The following is a 24356-nucleotide window of genomic DNA, read 5'->3' on the forward strand; positions in this document are numbered from 1 at the left end:
AGTCCTTACAGGGAGGTAGTTCCCCCTACGTTGTGTATTGTCACTTTGGTCTCCTGTCACAAGTTCCCCTTTCCCTTACTTTACACTTACTCGTGTTGAACTCTAGTAGCCATTTCTCGGGGCCAACTTTGCAACTTGTTTTGATGATCTTGGAGATTCCTACAATCCTCATCTGTCACAACTCTTCTCATTAATTTTGCATCTGCAAACATTGACATATATAACACTCACCTCCTGCAGATAGGTAATTTACATATATATGAGAAATAGTACTGGTGTGTGTGTGTGAGTGTGTGTGTGTGTGTGTGTGTGTGTGTGTGTGTGTGTGTGTGTGTGTGTGTGTGTGTGTGTGTGTGTGTGTGTGTGTGTGTGTGTGTGTGTGTGTGTGTGTGTACAGGAGAGGAAAGTAAGTGTCCCTTCACCATAATGTCAAGAGGTTGGGTGTGAGAGGGAGAGGGTCCAGGCAGGTATATATAACGTCTGGTCCACCATCGTGCACCACACTTCCCCTCTCCCACCATCACCATGGTCACCACGGTCAGTCGTCCCTCACTCCTTCCTTCCTTCCCCTCTTCTGGCTCATCGTCCCTCCTGTGCATAATAATACTACATCATCCACCATCAAATGTTTATACAATGTAATAATGTAATGTTACTTGCTTTACAGATTTTAGTGATGTTCTTAATGGCAGCGGCTGGGAATGCAAGAATTGATGATATATCTCCAAGAGGAAGTTTAGGAACCACCCAAAGACGATTTCTCTCCCAGCCAACACTACACGGCCACCTTCCTCCGTCATCATCGGCTCCTGGTGGTTCAGGAGCTGGTGCAAGCCAGAAGCCCTTCCCACCGCAACAACAATTTGAATTCAGTCCACCATCATCTGCTCCTGGTGGTTCTGGAGCTGGTGCAAGCCAGAAGCCCTTCCCACCGCAACAATTTGGATTCATTCCACCATCATCTGCTCCTGGTGGTTCTGGAGCTGGTGCAAGCCAGAAGCCCTTCCCACCGCAACAATTTGGATTCATTCCAACATCATCTGCTCCTGGTGGTTCAGGAGCTGGTGCAAGCCAGGACCCTTTCCCGCCACAACGACCTGAGATTCCTTCAGCTGACGAACCTATCCAGAGGCCTCCTATACCTTTCGTGCCTTCCGGAGAAGTGATCCCTATCCTGGTGGACGAACGAGACGGACCTCACCTAGACGGCTCGTACAGATTCAACTTCGCCTCTGAAGACGGCATCAGTCGGTACGAGCAAGGCACGCCCCAGGGAGAGACCGGCGCCGTAGCCATGCAAGGCGGATGGTCGTGAGTATCCAAAGTTCTTTATAGTAACAATTGAACATCTTTATGCGTCGCGGTCGTGCTACCTCCAGCAGGTGGTGTAACACCAGCCTCGCTTACTCCTCCACTACTGTGGCTTGGTGCGAACCTCCAAATAATCATATTGAGAGTTGAACTTGCATTTCAAGACGAAGCTACTCTGCTGGATATTCTTGAACTTCAAAAAGAATCAATGAATCTCTTAATTTTCTTCGTCATTTCTCACGTGTCCGACCCCCCTTTCCGTCCTTTCCCTTCCTGGTCTAAGCTAAGATGCTCACTCTGAGCCTTCTATGCGTATCTGTCATGCTCCCCCCCTCCCACATATCTGGTCTAGGATGTACACACCTTGTGTACTTCTGCCCCTTTCTCCATTTCTGCCTCTTCCCTTTCTCTTTTTCTGATAATACACCATATGGTTGGCCTTTTGTTCATTAATATTTTTTGTGTCATTTATAGTTCATTGTTTACATTTTGTAATTTTGTTTGGCTATTAATTTTATCGCAATTACAACTCTGAATGTGTTTACCTTCTCCGTCAATGTTTAGTACAAGTTTGTTTACCTCCTCCGTCATTGTAGCACGTCCTCTGTTGTCAGGTGGGCGACCACCTTCTTACAAGGACCTCCATCAACAAACTTCTTCTCTAAACCTCTTATGTGCTAACTCCTTCTTGTCTTTGTCATCTCTTCCCCTCTGCCACCTCCATCTCCTCCTTCGCCTCTCATTCCACTTCGCTTCCTCTACTTACACTTTGGTAACCCTTCGTTTTGACAGTATTTGTCACTCACTGTTTGCAGTTAGTTTTGTTCAGCTTCGTATTCTGTAAATCTTTTTAGTCCTTTCACATCCATTTCTTCTTATATAAGTATTCCTTCACTTAGGGTCTCAGGATGTTCTAGTCCTTCTTCATGTTATCCTTCACTCGGGGTCTCAAGTATTATTGTTATTTTCATCTTTAGATGATAATAAATCTCTGAAAGGTTTATAAAGTTCCAGCAGTTTCCAGCATCATAAAGCTGTTGTTAACTTTTGACTCGCTGGTGTGAACGGAAGCCCGTCGTCTCTTTAGGGCATTTGGGGACAACTTTACACTTATTAAGGTCAGGAGAGCGAAGGTGACCTTAGTCTAGCCCTTATTTCTCCCTCACAGGTTCACCTTCCCCGACGGGTCACCTGCTATATTCAGCTTCGTGGCCGACGGTGATGGCTACCGTCCGGAGTCCGACCTGCTGCCCACGCCCCATCCTCTTCCCGCCCACGCCATCGCCCAGATCGAGTTCGCCCGCCAGCAGGAGGCAGAAGCTGCTGCTTCAGGTGACAGGCAGCGACTTCGCTAATGACAGGCAGTGACATCACTAAGGATCTCAGTCTTGCCCCTCCCTTCTTGTCTGCCATGAGGCAAACGCTTGCTGCTTCTGCTGCAGGAGCGGAGGTCGTCCTTAATGCTACCAGCAGAGTTGAGGACTCTGGACAGTCTTCACGGGGCGCTGCTTAAGACGCTTGACACATGTTCTCCACTTTTGTTATTTTACATTGTTTTGTTTGTTGTCTCTTGCTGTTATTGTTGCCAAAACTTCACAATAAATATTATCATAAAATATTCTAGTGATCTTGTTGCACTTTTCTATATATTTAGTCTCGGGTTAAACGCCTCGTTGGCTCCTTGGGTTAAGCATCGACTTAAGGAAGAATCCCTGAACCCCATGGGTGGAGTCCCCCATGAGCCAAATTAGTTCCCATCAATCATTTCTGACCAAATATAACTGATGTATTCCATTCTAACTTTATATCGCAAACGACTCAAGGCGAAATCCTTAAAAAGTAAATGTTATTCTCCCGGTAAGCACACCAAGGACAGGGAGAGGGGCGAGGCGGCGGTACAAGGCAATACATTAGGCTTTTCAAAACAAAGTTCCCAAAATGGCGCCAAAAGAAATTGCGGCGTCTATACAGTTCCCAGAATGTATTGTTTTGTTTTTAAATTCTCCTGGAAGGCGCTACAGCTCTTCCGGCTCTACAGCTCTTCCTCTATGACGTCTTCACCAATGAAGGCGTCATAGAGCTTACTGACTACATTAACAGGTAATTAATATTTACATTATCATTCTAACTCTGATTTCCTTTTCATTTATCATTAATTATTCACTCTAGTTTCTGCAACGGCTTGTTATCACTGTTTTGCAAATTGAGCAACACACAGAATGTGCAAGTAGCATGCACAGAGTTGATGCAAGACTCAGAAGACCGCAGCATCATGTAGTTTGTTGTTATAGATTCAGCTACTCGGAACAAGTTCCAAGTAGCACGAGCTATGGTGAGCCCGTAGTGGACTTACCTGGCACAGGAGCGGGGCAAGTAGCACGGGCTATGGTGAGCCCGTAGTGGACTATCCTGGCACAGGAGCGGGGCAAGTAGCACGGGCTATGGTGAGCCCGTAGTGGACTTACCTGGCACAGGAGCGGTGCTGTGTGTGTGCGCAGCATCGATTGATAAAGATTAAGCCACCCAAGAGGTGGCACGGGCATGAATAGCCCGTAAGAGGAGCGCAGCATCACCAAGGACTGGTCTATATATTACGGGGAAGTCAGGCGCTCTCGTCGTCCCGAGTGCCTGGGATGTTTGGCGGTCCTCCTGCCTGTCGAGAGACAGCCCCTGGTGGCCAGGTATGCAAATTAAGCAGACCTGTTCACCACCCTTCGCTGGGAGGGGGCGTGTGCATGGCTGACATGTTCACTACACCAGCTGTAGGGAGGGGGGGAGGGCGTGCATGGCTGACATGTTCACTACCCAGGTACCTATTTACTGCTAAGTTACAAGGTACTAAGGTCTAAGGTACTGGAGAGTGAAGATTAGAGTTGCCTTTCACAGGATGTGTGTCACAGGATGTGTATCACAGGATGTGTATCACAGGATGTGTATCACAGGATGTGTATCACAGGATGTGTATCACAGGATGTGTATCACAGGATGTGTATCACAGGAAAGGAATGGTGCTGGCTCTCCCACTGCAGTCTACACTAAGGGAAGCCAAAGACAGGAATGGTGGCCTTAGTGATGGTGGGGAGAGTGCTGGTACATGCAGGGGAAAGTGTTCTTAACACCCTCGTCAACTGTGCTCTTGAGATTATCTTGAGATGATTTCGGGGCTTTAGTGTCCCCGCGGCCCGGTCCTCGACCAGGCCTCCACCCCAGGAAGCAGCCCGTGACAGCTGACTAACACCCAGGTACCTACTTTACTGCTAGGTAACAGGGGCATAGGGTGAAAGAAACTCTGCCCATTGTTTCTCGCCGGCGCCTGGGATCGAACCCAGGACCACAGGATCACAAGTCCAGTGTGCTGTCCGCTCGGCCGACCGGCTCCCGGTTGCTCACACACTCCCTGCTCTCACACACCTTCAACTTAAAAAAATTAGCTTAAACAAATCCAAACTTTAATGAGTAGTTATTCTAAAGACTATAATAGTTATCACAGTTATCATATATTGTTTTTATTGGCAATAAAAACCAACTCGAAGTATAAACAAAGTAAAAATCACAAAATACGAACTGTAAAATAAGTTTACAAAGATGTAAATGACTTTTGTTTTTATAAAATGTTCGAACTGAAAGGTTTAGGACATGTAGGGCTTACCTCACGGCCCCCTGAACACATCTTCGAGCATACGGGTGTATATCTCTCACCGCCCAGGCTGGTCTCGTTGACAGTTAATTGCCTCGTCCCCTGCTAACGAGGACCACTGTGGACACGGGAGACATCTCCCGTCAGGCAGGGTGCAGCCGCACCTCCACAGATCTCTAGTATCAGCTCTTGTTACTGGTAATGGATGCAAAGGCCCACCACTTACGGGGCTATTCATGCCCGTGCCACCTTTTGGGTGGCTTAATCTTCATCAATCAATCACCACTGTGGAGCCAGCCCTGTCACTCGCAGGGGTTTTCACTACACTGACTTCTGATTCCTGTGACGTTAATTTAATATTAATTTATATTTGCGAAAATTCCAGTTATGAATGAACAGCATGTAAGAATTTATGAATGTGTCTGTGGGGTCGACCGCTGGATGGAATGAACTTGAGTCGAGGACGGGTTGCCTCTTTTACTAATTATGTTGTTATGTCTTTATTTACGTTTTACACACACAATTTAAATATACAAAGTTGAAAATAAAGCGTAAAGCAAGACAACAACATCACATTCAATATCACATATCTGCAAAGCAGACTAATTCCAAATGAAATAAATTAAATATTTTTAATAATATAAATTAATAACATACATCATATATTTTTCATATAATACTTATATATATAAAATATATATTATATATAATTAATATTTAAAAATGCGAGTAATTGTTGACCAAACCACACACTAGAAAGTGAAGGGACGACGACGTTTCGGTCCGTCCTGGACCATTCTCAAGTCGATTGTGAGTCAATCAACAAGTCAACATTTTTCAGCCACGTTATTGTGACTCCTCGCCTGCAATACGAGTAATTCACTAGTCTGGAGGCTGCAACATCTCTCCCAGCGTCTGGAGGCTGCAACATCTCTCACAGCGTCTGGAGACTGCAACATCTCTCACAGCGTCTGGAGACTGCAACATCTCTCACAGCGTCTGGAGACTGCAACATCTCTCACAGCGTCTGGAGACTGCAACATCTCTCACAGCGTCTGGAGACTGCATCAAGAGCTATCGTAGTGTCGCAGACGCCAGTTAGCGCCATCTCCGTCGTGGTCAGCGACCTCGGCGAGTATCGGCTACGATCTTCCCACCTCACGATCCACGACGATCTTCCCCCCTTAGACAGGGAAGACTTTTTTTTTTAGTTCCTTACACCCACGTAGCTCGGGGCGTCAGGGGAGGCCTCAGTATATATGCTGACTTTTTGTTGAGTTTCGTTTTTGTCTCCAACATTAAGGAAGAAAATGCTGCATTGACCTTAACAGTAAATGGAATGGCATTCACTCCCTCACTCACTCACGCGTTTCTCGGTCTTCCTACGCATAGGTGGTAATGATGCATCGTATCATTCAATAACATGTATTATGATAGGTTTACAGTAATCTGTGATAGAGTTAGGATGAGAGGGGAGAGAGAGAGAGAGAGAGAGAGAGAGAGAGAGAGAGAGAGAGAGAGAGAGAGAGAGAGAGAGAGAGAGAGAGAGAGAGAGAGAGAGAGAGAGAGAGAGAGAGAGAGAGAGAGAGAGAGAGAGAGAGAGAGAGAGAGAGAGAGAGAGAGAGAGAGAGAGAGAGAGAGAGGGAGAGAGAGAGAGAGAGAGAGAGAGAGAGAGAGAGAGAGAGAGGGAGAGAGAGAGAGAGAGAGAGAGAGGGAGAGAGAGAGAGAGAGAGAGAGAGAGAGAGAGAGAGAGAGAGAGAGAGAGAGAGAGAGAGAGAGAGAGAGAGAGAGAGAGAGAGAGAGAGAGAGAGAGAGAGAGAGAGAGAGAGAGAGAGAGAGAGGGAGAGAGAGAGAGAGAGAGAGAGAGAGAGAGAGAGAGAGAGAGAGAGAGAGAGAGAGAGAGAGAGAGAGAGAGAGAGAGAGAGAGAGAGAGAGAGAGAGAGAGAGAGAGAGAGAGAGAGAGAGAGAGAGAGAGAGAGAGGCGTAAATAACAGATATAAAAACTCACAAAATTCACTCTAGCTAAATCCCCCAAAACTCAAGTGTCGGAACTCTGTGCGGCTACGGCGACCCTGCATTGGCAGGATACACAAGTGCAGGGATCCTTCATCCCCCCAGAGACTAAACGTGTGGGGTTCCTGCATCTCCCAGGTGCTACAAGCATCATGCGGCTTCATCTCCCAGATGTTACAAGCATCATACGCTTTCATCTCCCAGGTGCTGCAAGCATCATGCGGCTTCATCTCCCAGGTGCTACAACCATCAGAACCCTTCATCTCCCAGGTGCTGCAAGCATCATGCGGCTTCATCTCCCAGGTGCTACAACCATCAGAACCCTTCATCTCCCAGGTGCTGCAAGCATCATGCGGCTTCATCTCCCAGATGTTACAAGCATCATACGCTTTTATCTCCCAGGTGCTGCAAGCATCATGCGGCTTCATCTCCCAGGTGCTACAACCATCAGAACCCTTCATCTCCCTGGTGCTACAAGCATCATGCGGCTTCATCTCCCAGATGTTACAAGCATCATACGCTTTCATCTCCCAGGTGCTGCAAGCATCATGCGGCTTCATCTCTCAGGTGCTACAACCATCAGAACCCTTCATCTCCCAGGTGCTACAACCATCAGAACCCTTCATCTCCCAGGTGCTACAACCATCAGAACCCTTCATCTCCCAGGTGCTACAACCATCACAACCCTTCATCTCCCAGGTGCTACCAGGAAGAATCAAATCCCGGACAGGCCCCCACTTAAAAGCGATGGACATACTGATAGCCAAGCTCGAGTTGAAAGGTAATTTTGGGCTGAGAAAAAGATTAGGGTAAAGTGAGCATCACAGCTTGTTGATACATCTGAGTGTTGGATCTAAGCCCTCGTGACTTTACATTTACTCAATAGCGATGAGGTAATGTTATTTTTTATTGCCGTGAAAGTAACGTGATGGCCTGTCATGCACTGGTAACATTTCTTGTCGAACTAAAGGCCTTCAAATTACAAGATCTGGTGAGGTTTTATAACATTATCTTGGGTGCTCAGTAAAGGGTGAGACCAATGATTCTAGCATGAATCTTCTGTACTTTTCTGATTTTTTTTCTTCATGTGACAAGGTAGTTGAAAAATTAAGTCATCTAAGTTCATTTTACATTTATATTATGGTTTGATGTTAAGAGATGCATTTCGTTGACCTCTTGTATCAAAGGCAAGAGTTAGAATGGTTGCAAGTTTATATATATATATATATATATATATATATATATATATATATATATATATATATATATATATATATATATATATATATATTATAAGCATATATGTTATATTTGTTTATGTATATAACAAGATGTTATGTACGAATATGTAAATCCAACTTCACCAGCGAGAGGCAGCTCCTTGCCTCTCTCATCCTCTATTTTTAGGCCCATCGCTGCCTCACCACAGCCGGACTTGCTCCCCATCACAAGGTCAGAACTCTGACACTAGTTCTATGGTACATCACGAGTCTCATTCTCTCATGAGGACTTTTTTAAATGAGAAATGACCAAAGAACCGCCCTCAGCCTCCCTATCTGAGGTAGACGTCATGGATATAGATGCAACGAACGAGCATTGGCACCTGTGTGTTCCACTTCTATAATTAGCATTATTGGTGGGGTACAGCATCGAAAATTAGCATTATTACTTGGGTACAGCATCGAAAATTAGCATTATTACTTGGGTACAGCATCGAAAATTAGCATTATTACTTGGGTACAGCATCGAAAATTAGCATTATTACTTGGGTACAGCATCCAAAATTAGCATTATTACTTGGGTACAGCATCCAAAATTAGCGTTATTAGTGCGGTACAACATCCAAAATTAGCAATATTAGTGGTTTACAGCATCCAAAGTTAGCATTATTAGTGGGGTATAGCATCCATAATTAACATTACTGGTGGGGTACAGCATCCATAATTAGCATTATTACTTGGGTACAGCATCCATAATTAGCATTATTACTGGGGTACAGCGTCTATATTTAACATTATTTTGAGGAATCAGGAAGTCCACTGTGAAGCCTTCATATGAATAGAGAGAATCATCTGCGCTCACCCTTTGTGTGTATTTTACCTCAATAAACTTATTTCAATTTCAATTTCAATTTCAATCTGCGCTCATGGAGGTCCCTGCAAGATGTTATGAACTGACATTGTTCATCTCCTGCAGATAGTCATCTTACAGGCAAGACCAGATGAAAGCACAGGGGAGTCTGCAATCACAAAGGTATTCGCTGCAATCACAAAGGTGTTCCCAGGCATGGAAACACGCGTTGAGGGGTGTTCAGTTTGATTGAACGGTTGTCCAAAATATTGTATTTCTTGCTTGGAACGAAAGTATTGGATTTACTACACACACACACACACACACACCCACCTGAGCCACGACCTGCCTGGCACCCTGGCGTCTGCCTGTGCCACCAGCGGATGCCTTCAGGAAGCCAAACAAACCGATCCTCAAGCCGCCCATGAGCGTCGTGCTCTCGATGGTCGGGTCTTGGATTCACCCAAACACTTACGAAACCTGTACATCCTTTAACAATCATGGCGGCTTTGTTTACATTTTTTTAAGCAATTTATAGCATGCGAAGCACTACGAAATTGTTGATGACAACAATAACCTTGGATGGTAACGTCTCGAAGCTCTGAAACTGTTAATAAATGTAACCAAAGTCTCCATGATTAAGGAAAGATGTAGAGGTTTCATTAAGGGGGCATATCAATGTAAAATTAAAAGTGGTTCAATTTGCTTATAAATTTTTTTATGAAATGGTTATAGAAAGGGCTGCAGCTGGTCCAAGTTTCATCATCACACCCTAAACAGAAAAGGAGAAAAAAAATAAACAACGAATTATGCAACGAATTATTAAATAGTTTCAGGGAACACATGTGTCAACTAAAATCATTTCTATAACACTCAGATATTAAATTAAGCACATAATAAAGGATTCTAGTGATCAGTTTTATCAAAAAAGTGTTTAGTGCAATAATATAATTTTTCAAAGTTACCCTTCTAAAAAAATATGCAATATATGATATTTATAAATTTTTATAAAATCAACAAATAGACTTTGGACTAAAATGTCTACTAGATTCTGTAGAAGCACAAACGCTACATATAAGGTGTAATTTGCATGTAAATTGATTAATAAATGAAAGCTCTGAAGTAATTTGAAGGTGTAAATTACTTTCCAGAGTAAAATAAAGATCCAAGTTCGGCCACCTGTAGCTGAGCTTGACTTTGACAGATTTCGTTCATAATTGGCACCCTTGCAGATAGGCATCCATTGAGCAAGGTGTGCAAGTTTCATGCAAATCCCTTGATAACAAACGAGAAAAAAATATTGGCAAAAAAAAAAAAGAAAAAAAACAAGAAAAACAAAAAAAAATTAAATATAAATATATTGCACATACATGTTACAATTATTACAAGAGTTTGTGCTTCTACAGCACATAGTAGACATTTTAGTTGACACATGTGTTCCCTGAGATTATTTGAGAATGTTGAACATTCGTTGCATAATACGTTGTGTATTTTTTTTCTCCTTTTCTGTTTAGGGTGTGATGGTGAAACTTGGACCAGTTGCAGCCCTTTCTATAACCATTTCATACAAAAATTTACAGGCAAATTTAACAACTTTTAATTTATAACGATTTAGAATGATATGCCCCCTTAATGGTGTAAATGCTTCATAATATAAGCATGTTCCTTCAGACTTTCTCTCTCAATCTCAACACTGTTTTATTTAATTTCTTTCTGCCTACTTTATCCTCACCTTTCTTATTCCCTGTTCTCTACTAGCCCTAAGGAAGTGAAGGGGTGGTGGCAGAGTGGTCTACACCCTCGGTTCCAAGTCGCAGTACCCGGAATCGGTTCTTTGATAGGATGGAAACAGTTGGGTACGTTTCCATGCATCTGATGTGGCTGTTAACCTAGCAATAAACTGCTACCTGAAGGTTAAGCAACTGTTATGGGGTTGAATCCTGTGGAAGGTCAGTAGTTGACCTTAGAGGGGGGGGGGGAGGGTGTCACGATATGCCTAAGTATAGGGTCAAGAGAGAGAGAGAGAGAGAGAGCAGGCTTCAACTGAGCTGAATTAGGATAACATCTCTTGCTTGCAGTTTCACCAAATACGTTATCTGACAGCCCATATGAACCCCTAACCCCTTGTCTTATTTTAAAATAATAATATGGCAGCTTCTAGTGACGTCTTGTTATTGTTCTTTCCCCCCCCCCTCAATGTCACACTATGGGGCAGCGTGACCTAGCCTTCAAGGTCACGAATAGGAGACAGAGGTGGAGGTCACGACTCGGGAGCGTGGTTGTAGTGCTCCCTCCACGGTGATGCAGTTTCCAGCTTTGTCAGTTTTAATGTTGACTATATTTTTTATTTGGGGGGGGGGGGGTAAATAGAGTTGTATAACTTATACATTATACACGCACACAGATACACTGTTAGGTGTGCACTATTCCGGTCACACATATATACACACGCACATAATGGGGCCGGTGGCTGACTGGACAGCACGCTGGACGCGTGATTCTGTGGTCCCGGGTTCGATTCCCGGTGCTGGCGAGAAACAATGGGCAGAGTTCCTTTCATCCTGATGCCAGTGTTACCTAACAGTAAATAGGTACCTGGGAGTTAGTCAGCTGTCACGGGCTGCTTCCTCGTGTGTGTGTGTGTGTGTGGTGGGAAAAAAATAAAATTGTAGTTAATAACAGTTGATTGACAGTAGAGAGGCGGGCCGAAAGAGCAGAGCTCACGCCCCCGCAAGCACAACTAGGTGAATACACACACACTCACATACATACATACATACATACATACATACATACACCTTTATATTCGCAGTCATTCATGTCAAATACATATGTATTGTAATTAATATTTGCGAAGATGATTTCACGGACTCATCACAAGAAACTTTTTCATCGCAAGAAACACATACACGAGTCCTTTCAACCAAACACCTGAAACGAAACAGACTTTCAAACAAATACCTGAAACCACCATTAAAAATACCAGTGAATCGGACAATTGACCTACCCCATTCCCCCACCTCATTAGACAAGCATTCGCATCCTGAAGAGCCTCACTGCTCTCCCCTCTCTCAATTACCGTCTAGAAATCCTTGGATGGGAGCCGTGATAGGTTGACCCATCATCAGGGGCAGGTTATCCCAAGTTCCGTCTGCCGATATCGTCAAAAAAATGAGATATCTAAGAGCCTTGAGATGGCGGGGGTGGTAGATGACGAGGGTGTGGGAGGGGGGGGTGTTAGGGATCATGTATATAAAGACAGTAGAGGACGTCTTAGATCTGTGTGTGCGTGTGTCTCGCCTCCAAGATGCTGATGGTAGGCACTGGAGATCTATTTTAGCTCACAAATCTTGCACATGTGGACAAAAATAATTGATCATATCCCGGGAAAAATTGTAAATTACGATAATTTATCAAAGTTAATTGTTTACTCGGTAAATATAGGATGTTCTAAGTTCCTAATTGTCATCCTCTGGCGTTTTGGGTGTTAGAGAGGACGCTAGTTAATAAACCTCAAATCAGCATAGGAGATCTATTTTACATTATTTTACACTACATTTTTGTCACTATACTAATTTCTTCTTAAATTCTTCTTTTTGATGCACGTATTTCTTCCCTTTATGAAGACATCTTTACGTAAATTAACCTGAAGCCACCATCTCTATTAGACGCGATGCGGGACAGGATGCTAGCGACTCCTGAAAGATATTTCAAAGTTATTTTGACCTCATTATACGGGTAATTAAATGTTCACTTCGATCATTCCAGTTGAAGACGTCGGTGTTGTGCCTGGTCCTGGCCGCTGCTGCTGGAGGTGCTGATCTCAGAGGACCTTCAGGAGGGCTCCTCAAGACGCCTCGCTTTGAGATCCTGCGGGATGGCCGTCAGGGACCTTCTACAGATGGCTCCTACAAGTTCCACTTCGAGACGGAAGACGGGATTATCCGTCGGGAGGAAGGGACCATCCGTAGGGGGTCTGGCGCCGCCGTCAAGCAAGGAGCCTGGTCGTAAGTACATAAATTAGGCCTAAATTAAGCCTATCCAGCTTTCGAATTGGATTTCATGAAGCAGTTGCAGAAGATCTATTTGGCCCATACTTTGCAGTTTCTATTTATATCTCGTCTGAGTGTGATCCTAATAGATATCGGGTTGGCATCCCTTAATTGTTGATTGTACTCAAAATCTCATTGTATTTCCCACCAATCAGAACGTGCTGTACGGAGCTACACTCGCCAGAACGGTAAACATCAATCTCTTGCCTATCATTTTGTTGCAGATTCACGTATCCTGATGGAACTCCAGCGGCCTTCAGCTACATCGCTGACGAGAAGGGGTTCCGGGTGAAGTCCGACCTACGACCAGCGTCCAGTAACCTCGCGACCGCTGCGTCCTCTGGCCAGGCGACCAGTTCCTTACGACCTGGATCACAGATCAACGTTTCTAGAACTCCAGGATCACAGCTCAGTGGTTCTAAGAGTCAGGGAGCCAAGTTCGGTGGTTCTAAGACTCCAGAATCACAGTACCGCTTTCCAAAGACTCCGGGATCCCAGATCGTCGGTTCTAAGGTTCCAGTATTCCGCGCTGACGGTCCTCCCGCTCCAGGAGTCTTGTTTGAAAGTCCACCGGCCCCGGGATTCCAGTTTGGTGGTTCTCCAGCTTCAAGATTACAGCTTAGAGGTTCCTCGGCTTCGGAAGCTCAACTTGGAGGTCCGCCAGCATCTGGAGGTTCCGCAGTTTCAAGATTCCAGTTTGGAGATTCAGCATCTGCAGGTTCCAAGCTTGGAGGTTCAGTTCCTGGATCTTTGCCCAGTGGTTCAGCTCCAGGTTCATCTTACATTCCCCCAAATGAACTGGGAACTGAAGCCGGTGGTTCACCAGCTGCAGAATCCCAATTTGGAGGTTCCCAAGTTCCAGGAGCTCACCTTGGAGGTTCTTTAGCTTCAGGAATTCAGAATGGAGGTTCCACAGATTCAAGATTCCAGCTTGGAGGTTCAGCATTTTCGGGATCCCAGGCTAGAGGTTCTCAAGCCTCAGGAGCTCAGCCAGCAAGTTCCCCAGGATCGAGACTTCAAGCTGGAGGTTCAACATCTTCAGGATCAAAGTTTGGCGGTTCAGTTCCTGGATCTCTGCCCAGCGGTTCAACTCCCGGTTCATCTTACGTTTCCCCAACTGGATTGGGAAATTTGGTCGGTGGTTCATCAGCTCCAAGATCCCAGTTTGGAGGTTCCCAAGCTTCAGGAGCTCAATTTGGAGGTTCCCCATATACAAGATTTCAGTCTAGAGGTTCAACATCTTCAGGACACCATTTTGGAGGTTCTCAAGCTTCAGGATCCTTGCTAGGAGGCTCCTCAGCTTCAGGATTCCAGCTTGGAGGTTCGTCAGCTGCAGAATCTCAGATTGATGGTTCACCTGTTCCGGAATCCCAGTTCGGAGGTTCAGTTCCAGGATCTCAATTTAGTGGTTCATCCCCTGGTTCCTCTTACACATCGCCAGCTGAACTAGGAACTCAATCTGGAGGGTTATCATATTCAGAATCCCAGTTTGGAGGTTCTCTGGCTCCAGGATCCCAGATTGGAGGTTCAGCTGCTCCACGGTCCCAGTTTGGAGGTTCACCGGCTCCAGGACCCCAGATTGGAGGTTCAGCTGCTCCACAAGCCCAGTTTGGAGATTCACTGGCTCCAGGATCCCAGTTTGGAGGTTCATCGGCTCAAGGATCCAAGATTAGAGGTTCAGCTGCTCCACGATCCCAGTTTGGAGGTTCACTGGTTCGAGGATCCCAGATTGGAGGTTCACATGCTACAGAATCCCAGTTTGGTGCCACAAAATTTCCAGGATCTCAGAATGTAGGTTCTGGAGCTCCAGGCTTCCACTCAGAAGGTTCTTCAGCTCATGAAACCCCATCCCAATGCTCACCAGCCCCAGGATCCCATTCACAAGGTTCTCCTGATTCAGGATCCCAGCTTGGAGGTTCCCAAACTTCAGAGTCCCAGTTCCGAGGTTCCTCCGCCTCAGGATCCAAGTTTGGAGGTTTCCAAGCTCTAGAACCCCAGTTTGGAGGTTCGAAAGTTCAAGATTACCAGTCAGAAGGTTCAGCATCACAGCCCAGTGGTTCAGCTCCCGGTTCCTCTTACATTCGCCCAAGCGAAATAGGAACTCCGTCAGGAAGTTCACCAGCGCCTGGACCCCAGCTTGGAGGCTCCCCAACGCCTGGACCCCAGCTTGGAGGCTTCCCAGCGCCAGGACCCCAGCTTGAAGACGCCCCAGCTTCAGGACCTCAGCTTGGAGGCTCCCCAACGCCAGGACCCCAGCTTGGAGGCTTCCCAGCGCCAGGACCCCAGCTTGGAGGCTCCCCAACGCCTGGACCCCAGCTTGGAGGCTCCCCAACGCCTGGACCCCAGCTTGGAGGCTTCCCAGCGCCAGGACCCCAGCTTGAAGACGCCCCAGCTCCAGGACTCCAGCTTGGAGGCTCCCCAGCGCCAGGACCCCAGCTTGGAGGCTTCACAGTTCCAAGACCCCAGCTAGGAGGTTCCCTACCCCATGGAACGTCAAGTATCGGATCCGGGGCACCAGAGGCCCAGTTTACTGCTCCACCAGGACCTGGGTATCTCTACTCTGCTCCCTCACCTTGAAAGAAATAGAAGCCCATAAACGAGGGTCTGCGATGGAATTACCACATTCAAACGAGGCGGAATAGAGGTTAGATTTCTAAGGGTTTGGGGGTTGGGCTTTATAGGTCTGTGTCAACCTCTGGAGGGTTAATGAGGGCCACCATTACAGCTTACTGACCAACTGCAAATATACTTTAGTCTTGAACATATAATCCAAGACTAACATAAACTCTTAGTGTATATACTCCAAGAAGCAAGGCAACCTGCTTGGTATACATATCTCTTCATTAGGTATTTTAAGAAAAAGTTTTCTGAATTGTCTTCACTGTTGCCACTGTTCTTTGCTACTTGTTTAACTTGATGCTTTCTCTTGTAACAGAACTATGAATTCATGTAATTAAAAAGCAGAGGGAAGCACGTGTGTGTTAATTGACCTAAGACCTGTTGCCTGAAGCTGCGGGAAATGAATTGGAATGAAATGTAAATGTTTATTCCTCGTTCGAAGTGAGTTACTTATCTTAAATAATACACTACACGAGCAAGGATGAATGAGGATGATGCAGCCTCTCTTCTCTCATCTCGTTTCGCGAGATGAGATCACAATCTAGAAGAGGAAGCACAGGCTGTGATGCTGGCCGGCTCTGGGCATTTTATGGATTCAAAGCTGGATTTAGGTATAAGCTGAACCAGCTACAGCTTAGGGAGGTCCTTAGGGACCTCCCAAGTATGAAACGGCATCTCTGAATCTCAGAGCTTGCAATAATTTAGCGGCCTCTTACAGTTAGCTTGCCATAGCGTAGGGTTATTTATTTATTTATTTATATATATAGAAGAAGGTACATTGGGATTGTGAGGATACATAATATAGCAATTACAATCTTGTAAAGCCACAAGTACGCGCAGCGTTTCAGGCAGCATCATCTGGTTTCATCATCAAATCCTATGTCCGTTCTCAATCTCCTTCGTCCTTGATCAATGGAAATATGAATACAGTCGAGATTAATCATCCAAATGTAATAATGACACATGAAATTTTGTATCTATTTACAATCAAACAATCCCCCCAAAAATAATTTTTCTTTTAAAAAAAAATATATACACGCACCTGACTTTTGTTCAGTCTTGCCTGAATTACCCATTTTCTTATACGTGGATATTGTTCGAGGGTGAACTGACACATTTCCTTATGCAGTGAGTCTTGTAATTCACTTTTATCTTCAACTTGTGGTTCTGTCTGATCTTCCTTATTTTTGTTAATATGGATAAATTCTACCATTTACTGGTGAGGTCTTTCCCAAATAAATGTTGGCATGAGTAAGGAATGAGGAAGTAAATATGTAAAAGAAATAACCTTTACAGTTCACTAAAAATTAAATCACAGAATGTATAACTAAACAGGATAGCATCAGCGGCACATGCAAAGTTATCACACATAAAACAAGGTTATTATGGTTATAAACATAGCGCCTCGGCGCTCATAAACTGCTTCATAAGTGTAAACAAAGCCGCCATGTTTAAGGAAAGCTGTTCAGCGGTACTCGGCATCACCCACTGTCTCGCAGCTCTGTAATCACGAGCATAAAAACGCAAGAACAAGAACTAGTCAAGCCGGGAGCATCTCCAAGACTGTCATCAGCGGGCTTCAACCCCATCTTCCTCTTGTGTCTCACCTTGAGGCAACTCTAACCGAGCGCGTAAACAAACCAGGTAGAACGCCTCAGGTGATTTACCTTTACTAATACTATCACCTGAGCAGGAGCGGTTCCGAGGCTTCTTTTGTGAACTGTAACATCGAATCTCTGGGATGTGAGCGCGCCGTGTTGGCTTACGGTCAGCTGATCGAGCGAATATATGAATCATGTTCGTTTACGCATCATCTGATCGAGCCAACTGATGAATCATGTTTGTTTACGCATCAGTTAATCAATCGAACAGATGAATCATGTTCATTTGCGCATCAGCTGATCGAGCAAACTGACGAATCATGTTTGTTTACATATCAGCTGACGGGGAGACGTGCGCCTGTAGGGTGGTCAGCCATGTTTTTTTTTTTTTTGAGATATATACAAGAGTTGTTACATTCTTGTACAGCCACTAGTACGCGTAGCGTTTAGGGCAGGTCCCTGGAATACGATCCCCGCCGCGAAGAATCGTTGTTACAACTAAGTACTCATTTTACTGCTGAGTTAAACAGAGGCTACAGTTAAGGATTTGCGCCCAGTAAATCCTCCCCGGCCAGGATACGAACCCAGGACAAAGCGCTACCTTACCCAGCGCTTTAATTACTCCAGCAGACTGTACTGATACTCCTTGCAGGTTTATGGAGTTTTCTTATTAATGGTGTATCTGTCTGTCTCTTAATTATGATTTCCTGGGACGAGACTTTTAACTACTTTATTACTTTTGAAAACCTATCTTCATTGCACTCTCAAAACCGGTGAAACTTACAAAGACGCGGATACAACGTGCTATAAATATATATGGAGAGAGAGAGAGAGAGAGAGAGAGAGAGAGAGAGAGAGAGAGAGAGAGAGAGAGAGAGAGAGAGAGAGAGAGAGAGAGAGAGAGAGAGAGAGAGAGAGAGAGAGAGATTATTGTGATTCTACTCTCACAACCTCACAACTATGACTATTAGTGATGCTATCACCACTGGTCATAACTAGGCCACAACTACCACTCTAACTACCATTAACTAACAAGCTACTATATATTTGACCACTTCTTTGACTGCTACCTCTAATTGTATCATGTTACGTAGCACAGTAGTCTACGTTCTCGGCTCACAAACCAATGGACCCGGGTTCAATCCCCCGCATAGGGGCAGAAATTGAAATTGAAATAAGTTTATTGAGGTAAAATACACACAAAGGGATGAGGTAGCTCAAGCTATTCTCACCCCATTCAGTACAACGTGTTAATATATACATAGACACACATCACAAACAATAAACATATTACCAAACATTCTGAGAGATAAACATATACATTTCCTAGGGGCAGAAATGAGCTTGAAATGCTGCCCAACACTTCGGGGATTGAACGCCGACCTGCATGAAGCGAGACCGTCGCTCTACCGTTCAGCCCATTAGAGGTGTTGTCTGTGGTCGTTGTCAACAGAGGTCTCTGGCGGCCTAGTGCTCTTCTTCGAAAAAAAAGAAAATGTATCGGACTTCAGTACCCTCCTAGCTCTCATGGGAGGTGCACGTCAGTTGACCTTTCAATTAAAAGTGATTATTGTAAACGAAAGTGTCGTTAATGTTTACACTTGTTTACGATCACAGCAAAATACAAACAAACGCCATATTGAACAATACGAATGTAAGTTGATGCTAAACCAATACAAGTGAAATAACTATACTCATTGACGTAAGTGCAGAGTGTCGCTGTGTGTGTGTGTTAAGTGTATATATATAGTAATGTAGGCTACGGAGTGCTGCTACACAAGGTGTAGCTAGTATCGCTCTACGGGTATAGCAAGTGCTGCTACACTTGCTATAAGTGGTAGCCACTCATTTGACGCATCAACCTGTCAACAAACCTTCACACGACCCTGACATCAGCTGTGGGGGGGTAAGTACCCATCTTTTATAATATTATTTCCAAGCTAATTACATTTTCCTCAGTACACAAACATAAACATATCCATATGCAGGCGATGAGTCACAATAACGTGGCTAAAGTATGTTGACCAGACCACACGCTAGAAGGTGAAGGGACGACGACGTTTCGGTCCGTCCTGGACCATTCTCAAGTCGATAAACATATCAATATTTATTTTATGATTTTTTTTTAATTTGAAATATTTTGAGGCGGAGCCTAGTGTGAAAAGTAGAATTATATGATGGTAATATTTTTGTTTAACTTATGAACAGCAATTGTTAAGTACCTTAGAGTAACGAGGTAGTTATACGTGCCTCTTATGTGCCATCTGACACCTGAGATGGTGTCTGAAGGAGGAGGAGATCTGATGAATACGTAAAAATTATTATTACAGCGTAAAAGCATTGAAGGGAAGGGAACTATCAGGGGGAACAGCGCCAAGCCATTGCGACTATATAGGACTTGGAAGGGGTCAGGATAAGGATTTGGGATGGGACGAGGAGCAGGAATGGTGTCCAACCACTTGTGGACGGTCGGGGATTGAACGCCGACCTGCATGAAGCGAGACCGTCGTTCTACCGTCCAGCCCAAGTGGTTGGACTGAAGGAGGAGGAGGAGGAAGGTAACAAATAGCCTAAGCTACTCCTATCCTTTTGAGATGCATCTTATTGTCTCCATAAACGTCCTTGAATTTGTACTTGAGCCTGGATGTTTTTTTTAACTTGAATACAAAAGTGGTGTACATATGGTTCCTACAAAAAAATGTATAATGTACATTTTTTTTTAATATAGGAACGATGTATAATGATAAATATCTTCACATTTTTGGTTAATACAATATTGATATAGCAGGACAAACATATAAATTGTGACACTAGCTCTCCACATATGTCAGGTGCTTAATTTAGAAACTGTACTTGAGGTCGATCTCGAACCCATTGCTGATGTGACGACTTATACTGAATTTTGTAACTAGCTCATCAAGATTGTAACTTACTTAGCTAAATGAATTGTGGGGTTCAGTCCCTGAGCCCATTATGTGCCTCTGTAACCCTTTCCACTACCGCCCACAAGATGGGTATGGGGTGCATAATAAATGAACTAAACTAACTCAAGACACATTGATCACACACCTATACGATGCAGTATGATTAGATCACACTTCTTGCACAGTTAATGGTGATTTAGGGCTCATTAGGGCTCATGATGAGCCCCAGGGTGTGGTCGGGCGGCGGGGGTGTTCCCTTTGGGGGCAGGGCACTTCCTGCTACTGTGACGACGATTATATAACCGCAGGTTTGGAATGTTCGCAGCCGGCAGAGTACGCTCTCGTGGTTACTGCCAGTTGTTGACGTGTTGTGTGTATGCTCTCAAGATCTTGCTGAAATGTAGATGTTACGGAAACGCCGAGTGGTGTTGAAGTTTATAACTGATGTTTATTGACAGCGATTCTCAGTGACCGGCAAATCCACTCTTTACTTTTAGGACTTTACAACTGCCAAATGGAACCGGTAATGTTGGTGTTAGAAAAGTTAGCAGATTTTTTACATGTGTGGATGTCCTTGGCGCATCGTTTGAAATGGCGGACGAAGTTTGTTGTTGTTTAAGATTCAGCTACTGGGAACAAAATGTTCCAAGTAGCGCGGGCTCTGGTGAGCCCGTAGTGGACTTACCTGGCACAGGAGCGGGGCTGTAACTGGCGGACGAGGTGATTGCTCGTTTCATGGCGCACTTTAATATGGTGTTGGGGATCAGAACGGAACGCTTTGTGCACGGCCCGGCCAGCGTGTCTGTCTACTGGGACCTGTACGGTGAAGATTGTACTTAAAATGAATATACCCTCGTCTGTCTCGGGTCTAGGTTGTGTGTGTTACATTTGGTTATATGGAGGAGCACTAGAAGTGGACGGGTGGGGCTGATTGATTGATAAAGATTAAGCCACCAAAGAGGTGGCACGGGCATGAATAGCCCGTAAGGGTGGGGCTGGTGTTACTATGCTAATATGGAGAGGGGTGGAGGAATCGGGTGGGGTTCGTACCCAAATTGATGAAAATTAAGCCACCAAAGAGGTGGCATGGGCATGAATAGCCCGTAAGGGTGGGGCTGGTGTTACAATGCTAATATGGAGAGGGGTGGAGGAATCGGGTGGGGTTCGTACCCAAATTGATGAAAATTAAGCCACCAAAGAGGTGGCACGGGCATGAATAGCCCGTAAGGGTGGGGCTGGTGTTACTATGCTAATATGGAGAGGGGTGGAGGAATCGGGTGGGGTTCGTACCCAAATTGATGAAAATTAAGCCACCAAAGAGGTGGCATGGGCATGAATAGCCCGTAAAATCGTACCCTGAGGGGAGAAATATCCTAAGCTACTCTATCGTTTTGAGATTCTTATTATTGTCTCAATAAACGTACTTGAACTCCGGGCCGTGCACTGCTCCTGTGCCAGGAAAGTCCACTACGGCTCACCATAGCCCGTGCTACTTGGAACTTGTTCCGAGTAGCTGAATCTATAACAACAACAACATTGAACTCCGTCTGAGGTGGGTACTGGGGCAGTACCCTTTACATTCTCCACTTCTGTGTGTGTGAATGTAGCATTTCTGCTCGTGTTTAGGCGTATAGTAGGCACGGCACGCGCTACGGGTTCACCATAGCCCGTGCTACTTGGGACTTTTTGTTCCAAGTAGCGAATCTTTAATAACATCGGTACGCGTGTGTTCTTTGGTGGGTATTTGTTCCCTTATATATATGCCTTGTGGTTGTGTGTATTTGATAGTTTAATGCTATTTAATGCTTCGAGTTTAATGCTTTTCAGTCGATGCTGATTTTGGTCAGTTTGTCGCATACCATTATGTTGTGCCTTACTGAGCGTGTTGTATATTATGTAGGTGGAGGGTGAACTGTATTTTCACAGTTCATTGTATTATATTTGTCCTGTTGTTGTATAATGTGCCTTCCCTCCTGTATGAAATGTAACTGGGGCCAGATTCACGAAAGCACTTACGCAAGCACTTACGAACGTGTACATCTTTCCTCAATCTTTGACGGCTTTGGTTACATTTATTAAACAGTTTACAAGCATGAAAACTTCCTAATCAACTGTTGTTATTGTTACAAACAGCTTCCTGGTGCTTCAGAGCTCATTAACTGTTTAATAATTGGAAACAAAGCCGCCAAAGATTGCGAAAAGATGTACAGGTTCGTAAGTGCTTTCGTGAATCTGGACTCCTGTATTATTGTGTAATATGTTGTTTCCGTTACTAGTTTTATATTGTTTTTTAAATCGTTGTTAATGAGCTGTTTTGTGAATTTGTTTACTGGATTGCTTGCTTATGTTGTTTGTGCTGTGTGTGTGGGTTTGAGGGCGTGTAATTTTTGTTTAAGTTTGTTCGAAACCAGGCGTCGGATGCCCCTAGACTATCATGTACACCAAAGAGAACGGACTCAAGGAGTGACTCCTCTAATCCTGCTGTCTGTCTCTCTCTCTCCAATGCTTTCAAAATTCTGAATTTATTCCACAATATTTAAAATTTACACGCATTTATGATTTTCGATTTTTTGTAAACGTTTCTAGTTATATTAGTAGGCTTTTTGCCTACTAATGGGCTTTAGTGTTTCTGACAAGATTCACGACGAAATACCAAAGCGCTCAGTGTACTTGGAGGCTTACAATTTTGCAAATGTTCTAAATACAGTCAGTTAATTTATTGGATACACTCTCGCCCGCTGTTCAAGACGAGTATCAGGCGCCCTTAAATTCGCACGTCCCATAGTTTACAGTCAAATAATCTGAGACACCGATCAATCACTGTACTCACCTATGTGCGCTTGTAGGGTGGGCCTCTGATCCTGGACCCCGCCTTTCAGTCGCCAGTTTGTCTATTACAGTAACTGTTGCTCTTTATCATGCACGCTTGAATCTATGGCTAGAGCTGGCCTCCGCTATCTCGCATTTAACTCATGTTTCTTGTTCAGTACTCTTGCACTGATGAGGCGCTTCCTTACATCTCTGTGGCTCATCATCTGAGTTTCTTCTTCCTTCCCGTGACCCCTCTAGTGATGCCTCTCTTTGCGGTAAACATTTCACTTTAGTCCCCCCCCTCCCAACCCGCCAGTGCCTCCGGGATTCTTCTATGTCGTAACCAGGTCATCTCTTTCCTTTCTCTGGGTTGGTGAGGTCTCGTTCTCTGAGCCTTCTCTCGTGGCTCATTTCTCTTAGTTCAGGAAACTAGTCATATTGCACAGATCTTAGACTTTATCTGTTCTTGCTTTGTATTTTTACAGGTTGGGGTTTTCACGTGGCTGCATATTATAGTACTGGTCTAACATACATAGAACGTTGTGTTCTGAAAAGCTTCCTTGTCCAGTTTGCCTTCAAGTCATCTTGAAAATTTGTATCCCTTCCCAAATCTCATCACCTTGCATTTGTTTGTACTAAAGTCGAGCAGCCATTTCTCAGAACATCTCTGTATTTCGCTGCCTATTTTGACATCTTGTCATAGAACTCTAGCCATATTAGCAGACATGTATTTTCCTTCCGTCAATTCAATGATGACTCTGAGTCAGAAAATATGTCATTTCAGGATCTCCTGATTAATTTATGTAGGATCTTACATGTTATAGGCCTGCAGGTTACTGCCTCCAGTCTGTTTTCTTCTTATAACTATGTATGCCCATTAGTAGTCTTCTAGCTGTCTGGCAGTTCTTCCCCTCTAAAATTAAGCCTTGTAGATTTTTAAATGAATTTTGCTTAGACCTTCAGCTACTTTCTTTTGCATCCATAGAAGGACTTTGGTTCATTGGCTTTTTGTTCGTCATAAAGTTGTTTGTTCTCCTCACCTGTTATAGCTGCCATGTTTGTTAGTTGTTCACTTCAGGGTGTTCTGCCCTTTGTCTCTTGGAGATGTTCAGATTGTAGTTTCAGTGCTTTCTGTAAGACTGTTAAGTTACTCGTATGTTTACTATTCCTTTTCTGTCTGTCTGTCTACAGGCTGTCTGTCTGTCTGTCTGTCTCTCTCTCTCTCCTAATGTAAACAGTAGTTGTTTTGGCTTTTATTTAGTCCTAGATGCATAGTGATTTTCGTGTTGATAATCTTTCTCTGTGGATTATCATAAGT

The 24356-nt window shown here is 44.4% G+C and overlaps 3 protein-coding genes across 6 annotated transcripts in view; 2 read left to right on the forward strand and 1 right to left on the reverse strand.

The window, feature by feature from the left end:
- The window catches only part of LOC123746205 (pupal cuticle protein 20-like), a 36059-nt gene that overhangs the window by 11266 nt on the left and 437 nt on the right, over positions 1-24356 (reverse strand). The window contains exons 2-3 of one of the 4 annotated variants that reach the window (XM_069314917.1): positions 19526-19603; positions 4961-5288 (exon numbers count right to left, since the gene is read on the reverse strand). In XM_069314917.1, the coding sequence (XP_069171018.1) occupies positions 4961-4981 (21 nt within the window). In that variant the 5' untranslated portion in view covers positions 4982-5288; positions 19526-19603. Of the gene's footprint in view, positions 1-422; positions 792-4960; positions 5289-19525; positions 19871-24356 lie in introns of those variants that run through there. The other 3 variants (XM_069314916.1, XM_069314915.1, XM_069314913.1) reach the window with 3 other exon arrangements.
- LOC138357802 (pupal cuticle protein 20-like) lies at positions 626-2762 on the forward strand. Its single transcript, XM_069314918.1, has 2 exons — positions 626-1311; positions 2480-2762. The coding sequence occupies exons 1-2, from the start codon at positions 626-628 to the stop codon at positions 2664-2666; spliced, it is 873 nt and encodes a 290-aa protein (XP_069171019.1). The 3' UTR covers positions 2667-2762.
- LOC123746173 (trophinin-like) lies at positions 11408-16053 on the forward strand. The gene is made up of 3 exons (XM_045727500.2): positions 11408-12347; positions 12800-13038; positions 13308-16053. The coding sequence occupies exons 1-3, from the start codon at positions 12339-12341 to the stop codon at positions 15658-15660; spliced, it is 2601 nt and encodes an 866-aa protein (XP_045583456.2). The 5' UTR covers positions 11408-12338; the 3' UTR covers positions 15661-16053.

The sequence above is a fragment of the Procambarus clarkii genome, chromosome 80, assembly GCF_040958095.1.
Source record: "Procambarus clarkii isolate CNS0578487 chromosome 80, FALCON_Pclarkii_2.0, whole genome shotgun sequence".
Classification (NCBI taxonomy): Eukaryota; Metazoa; Arthropoda; class Malacostraca; order Decapoda; family Cambaridae; genus Procambarus; species Procambarus clarkii.